General features: G+C 31.9%; 1 protein-coding gene across 3 annotated transcripts in view; it reads right to left on the reverse strand.

Annotated features, from left to right (window-relative positions):
- Nucleotides 1–19,285, reverse strand: part of LOC132056887 (subtilisin-like protease SBT3.9) — a 61,369-nt gene extending 42,084 nt beyond the window's left edge. The window contains exons 1-11 of one of the 3 annotated variants that reach the window (XM_059449315.1): nt 19,105–19,284; nt 18,458–18,549; nt 17,812–17,909; nt 17,322–17,477; nt 16,134–16,477; nt 15,538–15,870; nt 15,374–15,444; nt 15,006–15,260; nt 13,387–13,507; nt 12,598–12,784; nt 11,085–11,945 (exon numbers count right to left, since the gene is read on the reverse strand). In XM_059449315.1, the coding sequence (XP_059305298.1) occupies nt 11,374–11,945; nt 12,598–12,784; nt 13,387–13,507; nt 15,006–15,260; nt 15,374–15,444; nt 15,538–15,870; nt 16,134–16,477; nt 17,322–17,477; nt 17,812–17,909; nt 18,458–18,549; nt 19,105–19,260 (2,385 nt within the window). In that variant the 5' untranslated portion in view covers nt 19,261–19,284 and the 3' untranslated portion in view covers nt 11,085–11,373. Of the gene's footprint in view, nt 1–11,084; nt 11,946–12,597; nt 12,785–13,386; nt 13,508–15,005; nt 15,261–15,373; nt 15,445–15,537; nt 15,871–16,133; nt 16,478–17,321; nt 17,478–17,811; nt 17,910–18,457; nt 18,550–19,104 lie in introns of those variants that run through there. The other 2 variants (XM_059449461.1, XM_059449382.1) reach the window with 2 other exon arrangements.
- Nucleotides 19,286–20,378: the final 1,093 nt, after the last annotated feature.

Consider the following 20,378-nt stretch of genomic DNA (forward strand, 5'->3'; position numbering starts at 1 on the left):
TTATCACTTAGACAATAAAGCCCAATATGAATCAAAGCTCAATTTCACCAAAATCAACTAAACCCACTTTGAGTTCTTCAAGCTTTGATGAACCTCTAATGGTGGAAACTTCAATTCTTACCCAAATAGCTTCAAATTTCGTTTCTAGATGTTTTTCACCATAACAAACTCAAATCTAACTTCAAAAACAACAAAATCAAAGCACAAAATGATTTTCGATTTTTTTTTTTTTGGGATTTTTTTTTTTTCAACTATGAAGAACCTAGGATTGAGGATTGTAGAAACAACACTCTAGCCTAAGCTCTGATACCAAATGATAAGATTCAACCTAAGAGAACTCTAAAAAGTAAACAAAAAATAAAGAAAAACAAAAGATAGATGAAGAATTGGGATTAAGGAGAATAGAGGATAGATACTTGACCCAATTAGTAAAGAATCCTATAGGCAAATCTAAGTATATGAAACTTAGACCCTCCTATTATGAATTCAACCAAAAGAACCAAAAACAATTTGAATCAATTAAGACTGATTGGAAACCACAAATGAGCAATCTAGATGAATTCAATGGATAAGCAAATTCAATTTGCAACAATGAAATCACACTTAGTGTAGTAACCTAACAATCTATCTATTAACTAAAATCTCTCAATATTTGAGTTCACACAATATTCAAGCTAAGTCTTCCAAATGGATGACAAGAACTATTTATACTAATGCCTATTACACCAAAAGGCCCACATGGGTCTTCAATTGCATCCAAAGCCTCATATTTTGCAATTATGACCTCCAATTGCCATTCTAACCCCATAGCTTGCAAGTATGACCTCCAATTGCAATGTTAGCCCCATAGTTGCACTTTTAGCCATTTTGCGCTTCTAGCCACTTTGCAACTCTTCCAATGCCAACTCCCAAACGTTGTAAATCTGCGAAGTCTTCTCTCCAATCTCCTCCAAGGCATCCTTTTTCATGAACAAGGCTTGCAACTCTTGAAGTTCTCTTGCTTGACTTCGAGTGAAAGGCCTTATGCTTCTTGGGTTCATATCAACCTCTCTACTTGCCAAGATAGAGGTATAGTCTGTTACATTCTACCCTCCTCAGACCCCACTTGTGGGACTACATTGGGTATGTTGTTGTTGTAACTTACAATCATAAAAGTTATGGAGGCTTACTAGTATTGTCTCGTTGTTACCAAGTGTTAAAGGAGTAACAATTTCTCTATCGTCATTGCTAGTAGCAACATTTATCAACCATGGAGAAGTATTGCCGATAGTGCTTGATTCAGGCCCGTTATTTCCTCCACCAGCAACAGAAGGTATACCATGGGATACAGCATGGAAAGATCCTATTCCCATAAGATTTTCGAGATTAATTAACTTCAGCAGATTTAACACCATCTCTACAAATAGATGCTGACAATATGTCAACCCCATCGTTTATAGCATCATCAATACCGGCAAGAAGATCAAAGATCACTACAATGCGCAGTTCCATTATATTTCCAACATACCTGTTGCAAACACATAACTAAATAAATAAAAGTAATGTGTTTTCTTTAACATCTTAGCTTTTAGATAAGATGGTTCACTACTAGAAATAGATGTTTTTCTCACCGACATTCAATGAGAAATTTGTGCATGATCGAACGGTGGGAAACAAACTTCCATTGAAATGCAGAGAATCTTCCTACTTTTTCCGTATGAAACCACTACTATTTAAGTTTTTTCCAATATGCTGGAACCAACATATTGTTTATATGCTCTCTTTAACAACATAAACTTCTCAATAAAATTGATCAATACTTCAACAATACCTTATACATAGCTAACCGTGCAAGTGGTGCTCCACCTCGTACTGTCCCCATATTAAGACCATAGAATTGAAGATTGTTAACGTAAGAACCAGCGGCTGTAGAGGCAACATGTGTACCATGTCCTTCCTCATCTAATGGTGATAAATTAATAGATTTTTCGACCACTGTCGGATTTAGATTCCTGTCTTTCATAAACCCTTTTATGTACCAACGAGCTCCAATGATTTTTCTGTTACAATGTTTTGTGGCATCGAAGTTTTTTTCAGATTTGCAATTACCTTTCCATCGAGATGGAATTGGACCTAGCCCTTTATCGTTAAAAGCTTCTGAGTCTCCATATATACCTATACAAAAGTTGTATTTTAGAGTTTAACTTCCACACATATGCGGTGTAAAAAATATTTTGAGAAAACAAACAATCTTAATTATCTATTGTCTGTTTAATTTGGTCAAGCTACTAGGAAGCTAAAAATGGTTATTTTCTTTTTAAAAGGCGTTTATTTTAGCGAGTTGAGGCGTTTGTCCAATCTTTTATTTCAAATTTTTTTGTGGGGAATTCCCTTCAAAGGCACTGGTCTTTAATTTTTTCCCCTTAAATTGGTGGTATTTAATTTTTGCCCTTCGCTAAAACTCCTTGGTTTTGGGTTCGAAACCTCGCTTAGTAAAAAATTAAATAACAAAATTCGTAAGGTAGAGTTTGGATTCGCAAGATAGAATTTTGCCTCAAACTTTACTTGATCAGGCAGAGTTTTGCAATCTTCAACAAAACTCTACCTGATCAGGCAGAGTGTGACTGCAAACTCTACCTGATCAGACAGAGTTTAAGGCAAACTCTGCCTTAAGGAAGAGTTTTGCCTTAAGGTAGAAGTTGCATTAAGGTCAATTTTTTTTTTATTCCGTTGAAATTCTGCAAAACTCTACCTTAAGGCCTAACTTTGGCCCAAATATGCCTAACTTTGCTACGAAACTGTGCCTTGCGATTTTTTTTTTTTTGACCGAGCCGAGGTTCGAACCTCAAACCTCATGGTATTAGGCAAAGGTCAAAAATTAAAAACCGCCAATTTGAGGGGCAAAAATTAAAGGCCAGTGCCTTTGAAGGGAAATTGTGCAAATGAAACATATATTTAGGAAAAAATAAGTGTTTCTGAGTAGAAAAAGTTGTTTTTCAAAAGTTAAGGAAGTAGCCTTTTTTCCTAACGCATCTTTAAACCTTGACCAAGCACAAATTATTACTTTTTGTTATGGACAAGGGTGTTTTTCAAATTGATTAGTCAAGTACAGATCACTACGTTCAAAAAGTTTTTTTTTTTTTTTCAAAAAACAATTGGTATTCAAATTTAAATATTTAGATGTGTATTCAAATTTACTCATCTTAATCTTAGTACGTACATCTTAATATCAGATACAAATGTCTTAATCTTAATAAAAAAATTAATGGCTATTATATATAATATCTATACACCACCATGCATACAAATCAAATCATTTTTTATCATACGCATCAAAAAAAATTGAGGGGTGGGGGGGGGGGGGCCGCGTTGTGGAAGAGTGAGTACTGATTAAGGAGAAAATTAGACCTGTATCTAAAATGCCAATTATGACTCCATCACCCTGATTTGTTTTGTTGAGAAGATTGTTGGGATCATTTTTAGTGAGACCCAAAAAATCCCAACTCCTTGACTTATGAGTCTTGTAACGACGGCTTTGTATAACTCGAACCACACCAGGCAATTCTGAAATGCAATCAAAGCACATATATCAGCTTTATAAGAGAAGATTTAAAAAAAAAAAATTGAGAAATGTATTTTCTTTTATAAATGTGCTAGTATCATGAGGGGCGTATCCATTGTATTAGCTACAAGTTCATTTGAACACATATATTTTCGCTTAGGCTATGTATATGTGTTAATTTCTTTACTAAATATGTACAAATAATAAATTCTGAATCCAGCGAGGTAGATTACCAATTTAATAAAAAGTTTAAATCTCAAATCCGCCTATGAGTATTATAAGGTACAAATGCATGATAGTGAAGGTATTTTTTTAACCAAAAAAATATACCTCCAATTTGTTTGGCTTGAGAATCGGTGAGCGTAGCAGCAAACCCAGAGAAGCCATATCTATAGCTATACACCATCCGTTTTTTAGCTTCTTCCCGACTGCATGACGAAAATATACAAGTCGGTCTAAGTTCTATGCAGAAGTATAACTATTTTTATTTTTACGATCAGGTCATTCATAAGGTAATTATAAGTAAATATTTCTATGATAAACTTTATTAAGAAATTAAAGTTGACTAAAATAATAACTAACCTACTACTTTGTTATTGGTTAAATTACATTGTGCATTATTGAGGGCAAATGAAATAATCATATTAAAGTATATAATTAATAGACATTCATAATAACATAATATATACATACCTCCCAACCACTTGACCTAAAATGTCATGGTGTGAATAGGTGATAAGTTCATGGTCATCGTGTGGCTTGTGTCCCAAGTAGACGATGTAAATCTGTTGATTCAAAGTATATACAATCAAGAACCAAAAAACAAGAATTGATACACACACATATATACACACATTAAACGGATGGAAAAATATTATTTGAAATCATAAGAAAACTAATTTTAAGACTACTCATGCAATATTCACATACTCAAAAGCATACTACTCCTTCCATTACATTTTGCTGGTATGGTTTACGGAAAATAAACTTTTCAAAATATGTAGTACTTATTATTTTGAAAAATTAGAAAGAATTAGTTTTTTTTTTTTTCCAGATTTACCTTTATTAGAAAAATTAGTTCTATATATATATATATATATATATATATATATATATATATATATATATATATATATATATATATATATATATATTACCCTTACACTATTAATGTGGACATAGATTAATGTAGTGAAAGCAAGAATTGATAATAAATTGAGATCAAATAATAAATAAAAATAATTTAATCAAATTATTTTTTTAATGACAAGTAAAAATTAAGGAAAGAAATGGGTACAAGTTTGAAAGACTTTTTTTATGTGGAAACTTTATATAAGATTCAATAATACCCAAAATATACCTTAGTATCGGATCCGCTTTTGCGAGATTTCACATGGTTTGACAAGTAAAAGAACAAGAAAAATAAAAAAACAAGAGAAGAAGTTGGATTATTCATTTTTGAAGTTCTCTCCTTTCTATGAGATATTGTGAAAGGGAGAAGATAACCCAACATCTAGTCTAAAACAACTTTGGTTAATTAAATTAGATAATACTTGCAATAGCTTAAGCCTTATATAGCTTACACTCACCACACAGAGCAGCGAAAATTAATGTGGGATTCAATTTTAAGTAGAAGTATTTGGCCATTCACTCGGCTTACAAGTAAACTATGCTATTTTTACTCCTTTAAAAATGGTCTTGTCTTTTTGAATTTTTAAATATATACTTTTACATTTTTATACGCATGATAAGGCACGTATTCCTCTTAGCGAATGTAACAATTCCTAAGTGACATTCTTCATTTTTCTTTTTGTCGGATAAGGAAAAGAGTCAAAAGACTGTTGGGTGCACTAAGTTTTCATTATATGCGGGGTTTGGAGAAAGACCGGAACACAAGGATCTATTATATGCAGTCTTATCCTGCATTCCTACAAGAAGCTATTTTCACGACTCGAACCCCTGACCTCCTGATCACATGGCAACAACTACCGGTTATTGCAAGGCTCTCCTTATCATAAAATTGTGATAATGGATGGAGAATACATATACTAGACCGACAAATTTTATGTTGATCACAAAAGATTCCGCTTAACATGAGCCTTTTCATTCCGACTAACATTCCAATGATTTATAATTTATAAAATTTTGCTAACCTATTATAACCAACTACATGAAGGTAATAGTTTAGATAATACTTGCAGATTTAGAGGGTGTTATATAGTTACACTCACCACACAGAGCAGCGAAAAGCATTTGTTCGGGGTATTCAAAAGTTAATATATGTACATAAACACGGAAAATTACAAGTATATATAGGGTAGATTTTCTATGTTTATGTAATATATTAACTTTTGAATTTTTAACATATATAAAGTTAGCTCTTTTACTTTTTAAAATTGCCTCTAGTGTCCTAGGTTTGATTCTCATCAACAACATTATTATTTTTTATTTAGCTTTTGTTGTTTTTTTCGAGCCCCCTAAATGAAAATCGTCAATCCACCACTGGCTAATGACATCTCCATTTTTTATTTTTCTAAATTGCCTCCAATAGCTGATTTAACTTTGTAACTGAGAGGTACTTTTTTTGTCTTCTTATCAAATAATATACGAATTCACAGAAGTTTTATGATACAAACCAAGACTATTAGAGACGAAATAGGGAGGCATTAGAAATGATGCAAAATCAGTAGTTCAGTATTTAGTTTTTGTTAAAAAGACCAAAAAGCCTTTAGAAAGTTCATATTTTAATAAGGTTGCAGGGTATTTTAGTGAATCAAAATTTGGATAAGTTGCTAACCTACTATTTTCATTTGGTAGATAGCAAGATCCTTATTTAAATTATATACAATTTAATTATCATTTTTCTCTATAAATTTGAATTTATTGATCTGCTGCTCTCGAGTTAGCCGAGGGTCTTTCGGAAATAACCTCTCTACCTCTACTAGGTAGGAATAAGGTTTGCGTGCACTCTCACCTCTTCAAACCCCACTTATGGAATTACACTGGGTATTTTGTTGTGTTGTTATATATTACGGTTTGTGGTTTAGGTGTTTATAGTTTAAGATTAAAAATGTACCATGTAATTTAGTGGTTAAGATGTAACATTAAGAATAATAGAGCACACGTTTTGACTTCATAATGCTATCCTTGGGACTTAATATAGACATTGATTAAATATTTTTTTAGGGAAATATACATAAGAATGGAGAAGATGTATCTTGATCCACAAAGTTCTATAAAAGAAAAACAAGACAATGCAGAGAACTTGGTTAAAGATGACATCACTCTCTCAAGCTAATTCCACAAATGATTTGATGATACAAACCAAGACTATTAGAGACAAAGAGGCATTAGAAATGATGCAAAATCAGTAGTTCAGTATTTAGTTTTTGTTAAAAAGTCCAAAAACCTTTAGAAAGTTCATATTTTAATAAGGTTGCAGGGTATTTTATGAATCAAAAGGAAGAACACTAATTTGGTAGATAGAGATCCTTATTTAAATTATATAGACCTCTCTCTATAAATTTGAATTTATTGATGGTATAGCATTCTCAAGGCAAGTCCTTTATATGATAGTGTCAATAGCTTCAACTAGATCTAATAAATAAGGTTTGCTATCAAGGGGATAATAGTCACTGATTTCAAAAATCCCAACTGGAATTACCCCCCGCCAAAATGTTGTGTTGTTATATATTACGGTTTGTGGTTTAGGTGTTTATAGTTTAAGATTAAAAAAAAAATCACACCAAATACCATCTCTCAATTTTCCATACTCTATTTTTAGTGGTTAAAAACCCATGAACATTTCATCAACATTATCAATCATCATCATCATCTTCATTAGAGTTGAAAAAAAAAATCACACCAACTTCCTCAAATCTAATCCAAACAAATCCAAATATGAAAGGAAGCTTCATAATGTATCCATGACTTGATATAGACATTGATTAAATATTTTTTCTAAATTACATAAGAATGGAGAAGATTTCTCCCAATATCCTCAAAGAATTTTATAAAACAAAAACAAGACAATGCAAGTAGAACTCCAAACAAGCATCACTCTCTCAAGCTAACAAAAGATTTTTAGAAAAACAAGGGGATTTTTCCTTTTTTCTAGGTGGGCTAATTTGGTTGATTTTTCCTTTCACCTCTCTCCTTTGAAAGTTGTTCTTTAAATTAAGTGGAATCATATGTATTTTCTGCCTAAAGTGTGATTATTTTGACAAAAAAAATGGTGGATTAGTCCAATTAATTGGCAACTTACATTGATTTGGGTGATGATTTTAATTTCCCTATGAGGATGAGGAAGATAATATGTTTGACATATGCTTTGATGAACTGCCTAGAGATGGAGATATTTCACCTAGGCAACAAAGAAGTGGAAGTAACAAAAGCAACAATAAGACATGTGGAAGGTAGCATTGTTAAAAATGGGAATGGTAAATATATCTATGTGGCATCATATGTCAATAGCTTATATGATAGTGTCAAGGCCATAGATCTAATAAATTCAACAAAAAGTGATGAACTATCAAGTGTTGTTGGACAAACTTGAAGAAGAAAAGATTTTGAAAATACTTCAATTACTATTATCCCAACTATCCTTTTTAATTCATACATTTGTAAAAGAAAGATTGAGGTTGATAAAAATACTTCAAGTTACTATAGACGGGCAATCTATCCTTTTTAATTCATATATACATTTGTAAAAGAAAGATTGAGGTTGATAACTCAACTTTCTTCTTGGTTTTTATATTTTTTGCATTATTTAAGCGTCCTCATTTATAATATCATCATAGAGTACATTACAAACTCTGTGATGATCATAGAGTACTTAGGGATCGTTTGGTGTGAAGGATGAGCAAAAATAGTCCCTGGATAAAATTCTAGTGCCTCTTTATCCCATGTTTGATTGGAATAAAAATCCGGAATAACTAATTTCGGGATTGTAGCCTTATTTTATCCCATCTTGAGGGTGGAATAACTAATCCCGGGATAAGTTATCCTAGGATTGGTTATCCCGGGATAAGTTGTTTCCAACCAAACGAGCCCTTAGTTCTCTCTAGCTCTTATTTTCTCCATGCTTGTTAATTAGTAGAGATTTGTTACCTCATTAGGACTGGTAAGGTAAGGCCTAGCCCCCTTTACTTGTACTTATCCCAATTGAGGGCCGTTTTATTTTTAATAAAACACCTCTAGACAATATGCCTAGCGGTAAAAAGTCGGAAAAAAGAAGAAGAAACAAAGGTCTCAAAATAGAAAGATAAAAGAGGGCCCACATATATATATATATATATATATATATATATATATATATATATATATATATATATATATATAGAAAAACTGAATTCAGGTTTTTTGGCTTTTATGACTCATATATGAACAACAAAACTCATGAAAATTGACCTAGGTGATCCTTGAGGGGGTATAAAACTCGTGATGAAAGAACAACTTTCCCCCTCGAACGGAAATTTACGGAATCAATAGAATTTTGCGGAGTGTATTGTTTTTCTTGTTCAATAGTACAAATATATGTTCAAAAAGTAATTAGATACAATACTTTTAAAAAAAGGCTTCTTTTTTTTTTTGTACTAGAAAAGAATGTGTGTATTTGTGGAGGCTGGGTCACAAAGAGGAATTAGAATGTGAATTACATTCTGTATATAAGGTTAAAATTATGTATGAATATATTATAGATGTTGAATTCACTTAACTTCTTCATGTGTTTACTTTATATATTTTGAATTCCCATGACGAAAATGATGGCTTCACTACTCTCTTAAGACTATTTTCCTACTCATTTATGTTTCTCTTGGTCGTTTTTCTAAAAGTACAACAGGGTAGAGGATGTGGTGAAGTTTCTGAGTTGGTTTGATTTTGACTTATTTACATGTTTAACATATGCTAAAATGATCCGTTAAAAATCGTAATGTAATTCCTGTGAAAAATGCATAACTTGCTTTTATTTTTTTGAAGTTGGGGAAATATATTCTAATTCTAAAATAAAATCCAAAATTAAGCTCACCAAATACAACGATTGAATATTTATTGAAATAACCTCTTATATTCTAGCAAGTCTCCATATATCCATGTGACTTTAGAGTTGTTGAGTTTATCTGCAGGAACCGGAAAGGTCCATTCTAGTCGACTAAATTTTAACAGAACACAATTCAGACACTCTTGTGTTTTCACTATGCACTGAAGATGGGTAAGATATATTGGATACGCCACGTCAGGCGGATTAGAAAGGCAGCCTATGCCCAATAAGCAATTCAAGTAGATATAACAGTTTGTACATCATGTCTACTTTGCATTATTTAAATTCATGATTTCCAACTCATGTGTCTTACTTGTATTTCATATTTATAATTGTAGGTACCATATGTACTACCAACGTTTTCTAAATACTTTCTCTAAGGGTAGGCTAGGAGAGCGAGTCGATGATCTTGTTGGTTCTTTTAGACTCACAATTACTGTGTGTAAAGCAGTAAAGGTGCAGTAGGCAAGGATCCAACTTATAATCAGTGACTCTAGCTAGCAGACAGTCCTGTATCCAGTTGAGGTCAGCCACTACTGACCGCGGAAGTGGCTTCAACTCTTATCATTTACTTTAAGTTTATATCCTTTTTATCTAGCTGCATCTCAAATCAGTTGTAGATAGATTTTAGTGCTTCATGACTTAACATTTTGTTGAGGTTTACGAATTGACTTTCATAGCTTTGTATCAGTTTCCACACTTACTTCTATTAAGACAACCTTAGTAGTGTTTCTCTCTTATCTTTTCTATATTATCTGCATGTTCTAACTTAGATGGTTCGCCTAGTCAACGGCGGTTCCTTCGGCGCCCTGGCACGACCTAGGTTCCAAATTTGGATCATGCGAGGAATTTTTTTTTTTTTTTTTTTTACCTTTTTACTTTTATTTAAATTTTTTTTTAAAAAAAATATTAAATGAACATTTAAACTCCTAAAACCAGATTTCTTGAGTCTCGTGTTTTGTATTCATCTCAAAGCCCTTCACTGGCTTTATTGGAGAAACACCAAATGATTTGGCCTCCGTTAAACCATGTGGCCACACTTTGGTAAAATCTTAAGTTTCCGGGGCTGTGATCCATGTAAATGTTCATTGATGATCCGAGATATTATGTTTTGACCCACCCTTCTTTCAAATCCACGTATTTCAATACTATTATCATTATATCTATGACTATTATAAAAGTAGAAATTTTGGTGATGAAATATCTTCAAAGATAGCATTGGGATAGTTTTCCAGGCTATCAAATTTGGTGAAAGTGTGATTTAGGCTCTTATTTTTTATTATAACCAACAACTGCATTAATAGTTCGCCATTAAAAATTGAGAAAATATTCAATGTCCTTAAATAATTTTATATATTAAACATGATTTTGGATTATAGTATAAACTTTGAACTGCACAAATATGTGAAATATTTTCAAGTTCTGTGCCCGCATGAAATGCTGTTCAAAGTGTTCAACCTACTTGAAGGCGAACGAACAATAAAGAATCATAAACTCAAAAAATAAACAAAAATATCTTCAATATTGATGTAAATTTTCTTTAATTCTTCATCACATTATTTAATTACATCAGAAAAGAAAATAACACGAAGAAAAGAATTACTGGGGAGAGGGTCTGAGTAACAAACTCATGATGCATCTTTTGAGTTATTAGATATTCACTCTCTTCCTCGTTTTCCTCTAAAAAGATATGCTCATACGTAGCAAACAAGTGTTTTTCTTCTAACCAAAAATGAATGTCATCACTCCATGCCACACTTCTGAAGCTAAGTTTGGTACCACCAGACCTATATTATTTTCTCACAGCAATAGGAATTCTAACAAAATGCTTGCCGTCAATCCACGACAAACTTCCAAAGTTAAATTTACTCCTTCCTTCGTGATTAGATGTGATTTTGACCTCAAAGGAAATTTTCTTTGTCTTGGAATTGAACTTCAAGACATGTGGACTTACTTTAATTGCAGTATTTCTAGGAGGTTTAACCACTAGCTTGTATACAGAGTTGACATTTCCAACATTAGTAACAGTTCTTCTGACAATAACTGAATTCTTAAGATTTGGAATAGATATTGAAGGGAGATTCAAATCCAACCTAGAAGATACTTCATTGGGACATATAATGCCTGCTGCAGTAGAATTTTTTGAATCGGAAAGTAATGTAGTTGCATTGTGAACCTTATCATTAGTATAACCCAAACTGCAAAGATAATTCAAATAATCATTTTTCTCCATATCATAAACTAAGCCAGGATCCGTTGCTCCATTTGGATTACAAATGCCTCCTCCAAAGTCAAATGGATCAGCAAGTTTATCTCCTGCCCCTTCCGAATAGATTTCAGATCTATATGTGTCCTCGTTCCATGCTACACAATTAAAATTTATATTACAATTTTTTATAAATTTTAGTTACACCGAAAGAGAAAGAAGTTACTGGAATTATTTATTTTATTGTTGTTATTATGTGTTTATACCTAGAGTTCAAAAGCAGAATTACTTTGTTCATAAAATTTTATATAAAAAAGTCAAAATAAATACGTGTATTTAAAAGTATGTTGTAGATGTGGAAAGACTATATGGATAAGTTGATTCTAGGATAACTTTTACATAATAATATGTATATTCGAAAATATGCTGATTGAGATTTTGTGTATTAATAACCTTTTTGTATGATGAGATTAAAGTGAGCTATGAGAAATGGGATTATCTATAAGAAGCATAATTTAATAATGTAGAAAATAAAGTAGATAACCTGTTATAATATGTTAAAATAAATTGATAGTGTAAAAATAATGTAAATGAATTAAAATCATTTTCCCAATGAAATTTGAGAGGGTATCAGGTAGGAGTGTAAGTTATACACACTCACATCATACAAGTATTATAGCACTATTAGATAAAATTGACTTATAACAATGGATGCTTCTTATCAAACTTGATATTGGGACTTAGAATGCATGGATCGGGTAAAAAACAATATATTATTAGTATATATAACTTAAATTCATAAGATATTACCTGTAGTTACAAGTGCGGATTTGATCGCTGCAGGAGACCAATTAGGATGTGCAGCTTTAAGGAGTGCAACAATTCCTGAGACGTGAGGAGCTGCCATGGATGTTCCTGACATGAGTTGGAATCCATTGTCTCCTTTATGAGGAGGAACTGCTGCAAGTACACTTACACCAGGAGCTGCAACATCCGGCTAAAGAAATATTTGGGTAAAACTTATAAATTATTGGAAAAACAAATAGAGAAAAACAATTCAACAAGAGAAATTGTTAAATTAAGAGTCGACACGAGTCGAATATTTAAATTTTTGAGGTCAGTTTTAAGGTTTTTAGTATTAAATTTATAGTGCATCTGAAATTATGAATTTGGAAGTTACTACTCCCTCATTTCAATTTAATTAACTTAGTTTGACAAGACGCGATGTTTGAGAAAGAAAGGAGACTTTCAAATCTTGTTATCTTAAAATGTAATTTGAATGCAATGTAGTAAAATGTAATTTGAATCTTATGGTCTTAACAAGCCATATAAATTATTAGAACTAGTGACTTAAATAGAAAGTGTTATTCTTTTTGTAAACACTAGAAGAAAAGTAAGACAGTTGAATTGAAACAGATGATATATCGAATGTTTTTCTTTGGTGACTTTTTCATACACATGTATATTATATGTCAAATACAATGGGTTCGATTGGATGCATAAAATTTATTCTACATCCACCATTGATTTAGAGACCGTTGTTGATGTATACTTTTTGAGAGAATTTCATGTCAAAACAACGTATAATTATATATTTACCTTCAAAAATTTTGGGGTAAAGGAATTCGGGCCTCTTGATGAGAACTTAGGCACTTTTAGAAATATCTTCTTCCCCTCAAAAACTTCAGATTGACCCAATTTAATCATAGGATCTTGCTTACTGTTGAAAACAAAAAATCAATATGCACTAATATAACAATAACCAAAAAAGTTAAAGGTGATTTGATATGACAGAGGTGAGTTTCCAATTTTTTTCAAGAAAACGACTCATTCGCCAAAGAATAAGTTACTCAAAAATATTGTCTCGCATTTAGTTGGATAGTGAAAAATATTTTTAAGAAAAGAGATTTATTAAAATAATATTAGCATTGGATATGATGACTTGATGAATTTTTTTAATTACTATAACATATTAATACCGATGCTTAAGTGTTGAATTAAATAGTGGCATGAAGATAAGATTTAGGGTGTGTTTGGCATGGAGGAAAATGTTTTTCCTGAAAAATGTGTTCTTGGAAAATTAGTGAATTTCTTCTTATTTTCTCATGTTCGTTTGGATAGTGGAAAATAAGTGAATTTCTTGCCTATTTTCTCATGTTCGGTTGGTTGGTACAAAATATTTTTTGAAAAATACCCACCCAAGCCCCTCCAACCCACCACCCCATACCACACCAAGCCCCACACCCACCCCACCCACCGCCAACCAAATCTCAACCCCACCCAACCACCACCCTCGAACGCACTTCATCTTCATCCACCCCTACCCCACACCACCCTACTACATCCAACCATCCCACCCACCACCTCCCAAATTTTCTATTTTCATATATTTTATTTAACTTTTATAAAAAATGAAAAAAAAATTCTTACCCACCACCCACCTCCAACTACAACTCACCCCACACCAAATTTTACAACGCAAACTTTCGATTTTTATAATTTTGTATAAAGGTAAAATTAAATATGAAGTAGAAAATTCGGTAGGGGGTAGGGGTGCGGGGGAGGGGGGTTATAGAAAATCAAAAAAGAAATTTTCAGAAACTTTTTTTTAGAAAATTTATTTTTTTAGAGGGGGTGGTGGGGTGTAAAAAACTAAAAAAGAAAAACTTTTTTTAAGAAAAAATTGATATTTTTGGAGGAGGGGTCATGGGGGTGGGTGGTGTAAAAAACCAAAAAAAGAAAAACTTTTTAAAACTTTATTTTAAGAAAAAATTATTTTTTTGGAAGGTGTGGTTGGGAGTGTTGGGGGGGGGGGGGAATCGGTGGTGGGTGGTGGTAGGGTGGTTGGTGAAATGTCACTTGTGGACTTGTTTTCCCTACTTTAATTAGGGAAGTCATTTTCCCCATTTTAGAGGAACTTGTTTTCCTAAGAAAAATGTTGTCCAAATTTTTTGACCAAACGAATATGAGAAAATTGAAAAATATTTTTCGGAAAATGTTTTCCTCCGTACCGATCACACCCTTAGAGACAATTGTAAAGGAAAATGACTTCTTTCCAAAAGTGAGGAAAGTCCGTCTTCCCTTAAATATTTTCTGGCAATCAAAAACTAGAAAGTAGCTTCTATCCGTCATATCAAATACACCCTGAAAGTCGTAAAAAGAAAAAAAAATATATAAAAAATGAAATATAATAGAAAGTAAGAGAAATATATACTTACTTCGATTTACATTGTTGAAAATAATCAAATATTTGGTTTCCTTGCTCCACATCAACGGAAAAAAAGGGTATAGGGACACCATGAGTTTGATTATAGTCAATGTTTTCGTTAAGAGGGGGAGTAGAAACAATCAGAGCCAAAACCCCAGTAGTTTTTAGAGTCAGCAAAGAAAAAATTATATCAATTTGGTTTTGAAAGAAAAGCATTAGAACTTTTCCTTTCACTTCATTGGCAATAGATTTGACTTCATTATAACTGCGAACGAAAAATACAAATATCAACAAAGTTAATATCTAATTAAAAGTTTAACAATGAGGTCGTATTAACTTGTAATTTATATTGGACGATGCAATATACGTTTCACTTACTTTGTTATCTTTTCAAAAATGACCAAAGGAGCAAAGGCTTGTTCCTTCCCTTTAAAAATTCCTTGAGCGGCCTACAAATAGTAAAATACTTACAAAACTCTGTAGTCTGTACTAATATTATGTATAGAGAAAAACTAAGCAGTCATAAAGTTATAGAGGATTACTAGTATAGTCTTGTTGTTGCCAAGTGTTAAAGGAGTAACAATTTCTCTATCGTCATTGCTAGCCGCAACATTTATCATCCATGGAGAAGTATTGCTGATTGTGCTTGATTCAGGTCCACTATTTCCTCCAGCAGCAATAAAAGATATGCCATGGGATACTGCATGAAAAGATCCTATCCCCAAAAGACTTTCAAAAAAATCGACTTCAGACAAGACACAATCATCACCAATAGATGCTGACAATATGTCAACCCCATCTTTTATAGCATCATCAATACCAGCAAGAGCATCAGCACTACCACAATATTGAGTTTCCTTATCTGTCCAACAGACCTATTGAAAATAAAATAAAATAAATCAAAATACGTGTCAGTGATTCACACTTTCTCTAACAGTCCCATGACCCCCGGACTATTTTTTTGTGTATTATTGAGGGTATTATTGGGTGGCTTAGCTTTTAAATAAAATAAGATGGTAACATGCTTTTAATAATATAAATTATGTGCTTCACCCATAAAAAAATAAAATAGCATATTAGCCTGCCCTCTTTAACAATTTGAACTTTTAAATAAGATAGATCAATGTTTCAACTATACCTTATAAATAGCCAATCGCGCAAGTGGTGCTCCTCCTCGTGCTGTCCCCATGTTAAGACCATAATATTGAACATCGTTAACATAAGAACCAGCAGCTGTATAGGCAACATGTGTACCATGCCCGTGGTCATCTAATGGTGATAAATCATATAATTCTTCGACCATTGTCTGGTTTAGTTCCTTTTCTTCCATCATCCCTTTTATGTACCAACGTGCACCAATAATTTTTTTGTTACAATGTTTTGTGGCATTGAATTTTCCTTCAGATTTGCAATTACCCTTCCATCGAGATGGAATTGGACCTAGCCCTTTATCATTAAAAGCTTCCGAGTCTCCCCATATACCTATAAAAATTTGTATTTTAGAATTCAACTTCCAATGCGGCGGAAAAAAAAAATATTTACCAGCCATCATATAATTCTTTAAAAATACTTTGCTGTGATATAGTATTAAATTTATTAGTATTTTATTTAAATTTTATATTTATTAATTATTAATATAAAATACAAGTTTATAGATTCAAGTCTTGAGAAAACAAACAATCGAAATTATTTATAGATTGTTTGGTCAAGCTACTAGGAGTAAAAAATGCTTATTTTCTTTTAAGAAAGTATTTATTTTAGTGATTTGACGTGTCTGTCAAACTTTTATTTAGGAAAAAATAAGTTTTTCTAAGCAGTAACAAAAGTTGTTTTTTCAGAAGTTAAAAAAGTAAAAAAAAAAAAAAAAATCCTAAAACACTTTTGGAACCTTGACTAAGTATAAATTATTACTTTATTATTGACAAGAGTTATTTTCAAATTGATTATCCAAACAAATTGCTACTATCAAAAATCTTTTTTCTAAAGCACTTCCGCAAATAAACACATCTAAAAATAAACAGATTTTGGAGGTTAAGCCGGACACCCAATTATTATTCAGACTTAAATATTTAGAAGTGTATTCAACATTAATCATAGGAATCTTAATACACATCTTAATTTTCAGATGTCTATTCAGATTTAAATATCTTAATCTTAATAAAATCAAATGCCTGATTATATACAATTTCTTTACACCACCATGCAAACAAATCAAATCATTTTTTAATAAGAAGGTCATGACTTTGGAGCAATTTTTTTTTGTGGGGGCGGTTTTGTTTTTGGTGGGGGGGGGGGGGGTGAAGACTAGTTAAGGAGAAAATTAAACCTGAATCTAAAATGCCAATTATTACTCCATCACCCTGATTTGTTTTGTTGAGAAGATTGTTGGGATCATTTTTAGAAAGACCCAAAAAATCCCAACTCCTTGACGTATGAGTCTTGTAACGAGAGTTTTGTATAATTCGGACCACTTCAGGTAATTCTGAAAATCAAAGCACACATATCAACTTTGTAAGGGAAGATTGGAAAAGAAAATTCAAGAACATTATTTTCTTTTATAAATGTGCTAGTATAATTAGGGGCGTATCTAATGTATTAGCTATGGATTCATTACCCATAGGTTTTGACTTAGGCTATGCATATGTGTTAAAAAATTTACTAAATATGATTAAGTAATAGATTCTGAATCAAGAAAATTTGATAAAAATAGTAGAATCACAAATTTGAACTTATAAAGTTCATATGTTAAATCCGCCTCTGAGTAGTATGTGCTAGAAATGCATGAGAGTGAAGATATTTTATTAACGAAAATATACCTCCAATTTGTTTGGCTTGAGAATTAGTGAGCTTAGCAGCAAACCCAGAAAAGCCATGTCTATAGCTATATATCATCCGTTTTTTGGCTTCTTCCTTACTGCATGACGTGATAATAAGCGGGTTTAATTTTTATGCAAAAATATAAATATTTATATTTTTACAATCTGCAGGTCATTTATAAGGTAATTACAAGTAAATATTTCTATGACAAATCTTATTAAGAAATTAAAGTTGACTAAAATAGTAACTAACCTACTATTTGTTATTGGTTAAATTACATTGATTGTGTAAAATATTTTTATGCATTATTGAGGGAAAATGATATAACCATATTAAAGTATCATTCCCTCCAGATCAAAAAGAGTGTTCACTTAGCCTCTTTTTTTTTGGGTCAAAAAAAGTGTCCACTTATCAAACCAAGAAATAATTAACCTTATTCCTCCAAAATTGCCCTTATTAAGTGTTAAGTGATCAAATCCCAATACCTATGTAATCAGGGGTAGCTTAGTCAGATTATCTATTTTTACCTAGAAGTTAGTACTTTCTTAAAGGGTGTGCAAATGGCTAGGTGGACACTTTTTTTTAATCCGGAAGGAGTAATTACTAATAAACATACATAATGATATAATATTAATATATACGTACCTCCCAACCACTTGACCTAAAATGTCATGATGTGAATAGGTGATAAGTTCATGGTCATCGTGTGGCTTGTGTCCCAAGTAGACAATGTAAATCTATAAATCCAAAAGAGAGTACAATCAAGAACCAAAATACAAGAACTGCTTACATGTATATGTAACAATTTCTTATGGCCATCCTCAACGTTAAACGGTTGGAGGAACATTATATAAAGCTAACTTTAAGACCACTCATGCAATATTCACGTACTTTTTTTAAAAAACTATACTCCCTCCATTACATTTTGCTTGTAAGTTTTACTAAAAATATTTGTTTAAAATACTTATTATTTTAGAAAGGATTAGTTTTTTTTTAATTCAATTTTACCGTTACGTACTTGAAATAATTAGTTGGTTTTTATATATATATATTTTACCCTTACAATATTAATGTGGAGAGAGATCAATCTGGTGAAAGCAAGAAGTGATAATAAATTGAGATCAAATAATAAATAAAATAATTTATACAAATTACTCTTTAATTTATGTTTTCTAAATGGTATTTAAGATGCAAAAATGACGAGTAAAAGGGAAAGAAAGGAGTACAAGTTCCAAAGACTTTTTTTGTTTCCCGAAAACTTTATATAAAATTCAATAATACCCAAAATATACCTTAGCATCAGCTTCATCCGCTTTTGCGGTTATTTCACATAGACAAGTAAAGATTAACAAGAAAAATAAAAAAACAAGAGAAGAAGTTGGATTATTCATTTTTTTAGTTCTCTCCTTTCTATGAGAAATTGTGAAAGGGAGAAGATAACCCAACATCTAGTCTAAAACAACTTTGGTTAATTAAATTATATAATGCTTGCAATACCTTAAGCCTTATATATATAGCTTACACTCAGCACACAGGGCAGCGAAAATTAATGTGGGATTCATTTTTAAGTAGAAGTATTAGCCATTCACTCGGGCTTACAAGTAGAATGATGCTACTTTTACTCCTTTAAAAATGGTCTCGTCATATAAATTTTCTAAACGTATACTTTATATTTTTATATAAGTGATAAGGCACGTGTTCCTCTTAGCAATTGTGACAATTCCGAAGTTATATTCTTCATTTTCTTTTTGTTGCATAAACATTTAAAAATTCTAATTAAAAAAAGTAACTCGGTGCACTAAGCATCCATTATGCGTGGGGTTCGCAGAAGGGCCGGAACACAAGCATCTATTGTACGCAGTCTTATTTTCATGACTCGAACCCGTGACCTCCTGATCACATGGTAACAACTTTACCAGTTACGCCAAAACTCCCCTAATCATATAATTATCATAGTGGATGAAGAATACATATACTAGATCTACACTAGATCTACAAACTTTATGTTGATCACAAAAGGTTCCTCTTAACATGAAACCTATTACGTTCCGACTAACATTCCAATGATTTATTTACTTTTGTTTACCTATTATAACCTACTACGTGAAGGTAGTAGGTTCGGGATGTTTCCATTTTTAATTTTTCTAAATTGCCCCCAATAGCTTATATAATAACTTTGTTAGTGAGAGATTCTTTTTTTGCCTTCTTATCAAATAATACACGAATTCACAAAACCTGTATGACTTAATTCATGTGAGGGAGAAAGATAAAAACAAAGACAATTAGAGACGAAAGAGGAGAGGAGGAAGCATTAGAAATGATGCAAAATCAGTAGTTCAGTATTTAGTTTTTGTTAAAAAGACCAAAAAAGCCTTCGGAAAGTTCATATTTTTAATAAGGTGACAGGAGTATTTTAGTGAATAAAAAAGTGGGCGTAATGCTAAGTTGCTAACGTGACCTGCTATCTTCATGTGGTAGGGTTGCAAGACCCTTATTTATTGTAACACCTCGTATCTTTAACCTAAGCTTTGACCATGATCCTAGACTTAGAGAATTAGATAAAAGA

The sequence above is a fragment of the Lycium ferocissimum genome, chromosome 1, assembly GCF_029784015.1.
Source record: "Lycium ferocissimum isolate CSIRO_LF1 chromosome 1, AGI_CSIRO_Lferr_CH_V1, whole genome shotgun sequence".
NCBI lineage: Eukaryota > Viridiplantae > Streptophyta > Magnoliopsida > Solanales > Solanaceae > Lycium > Lycium ferocissimum.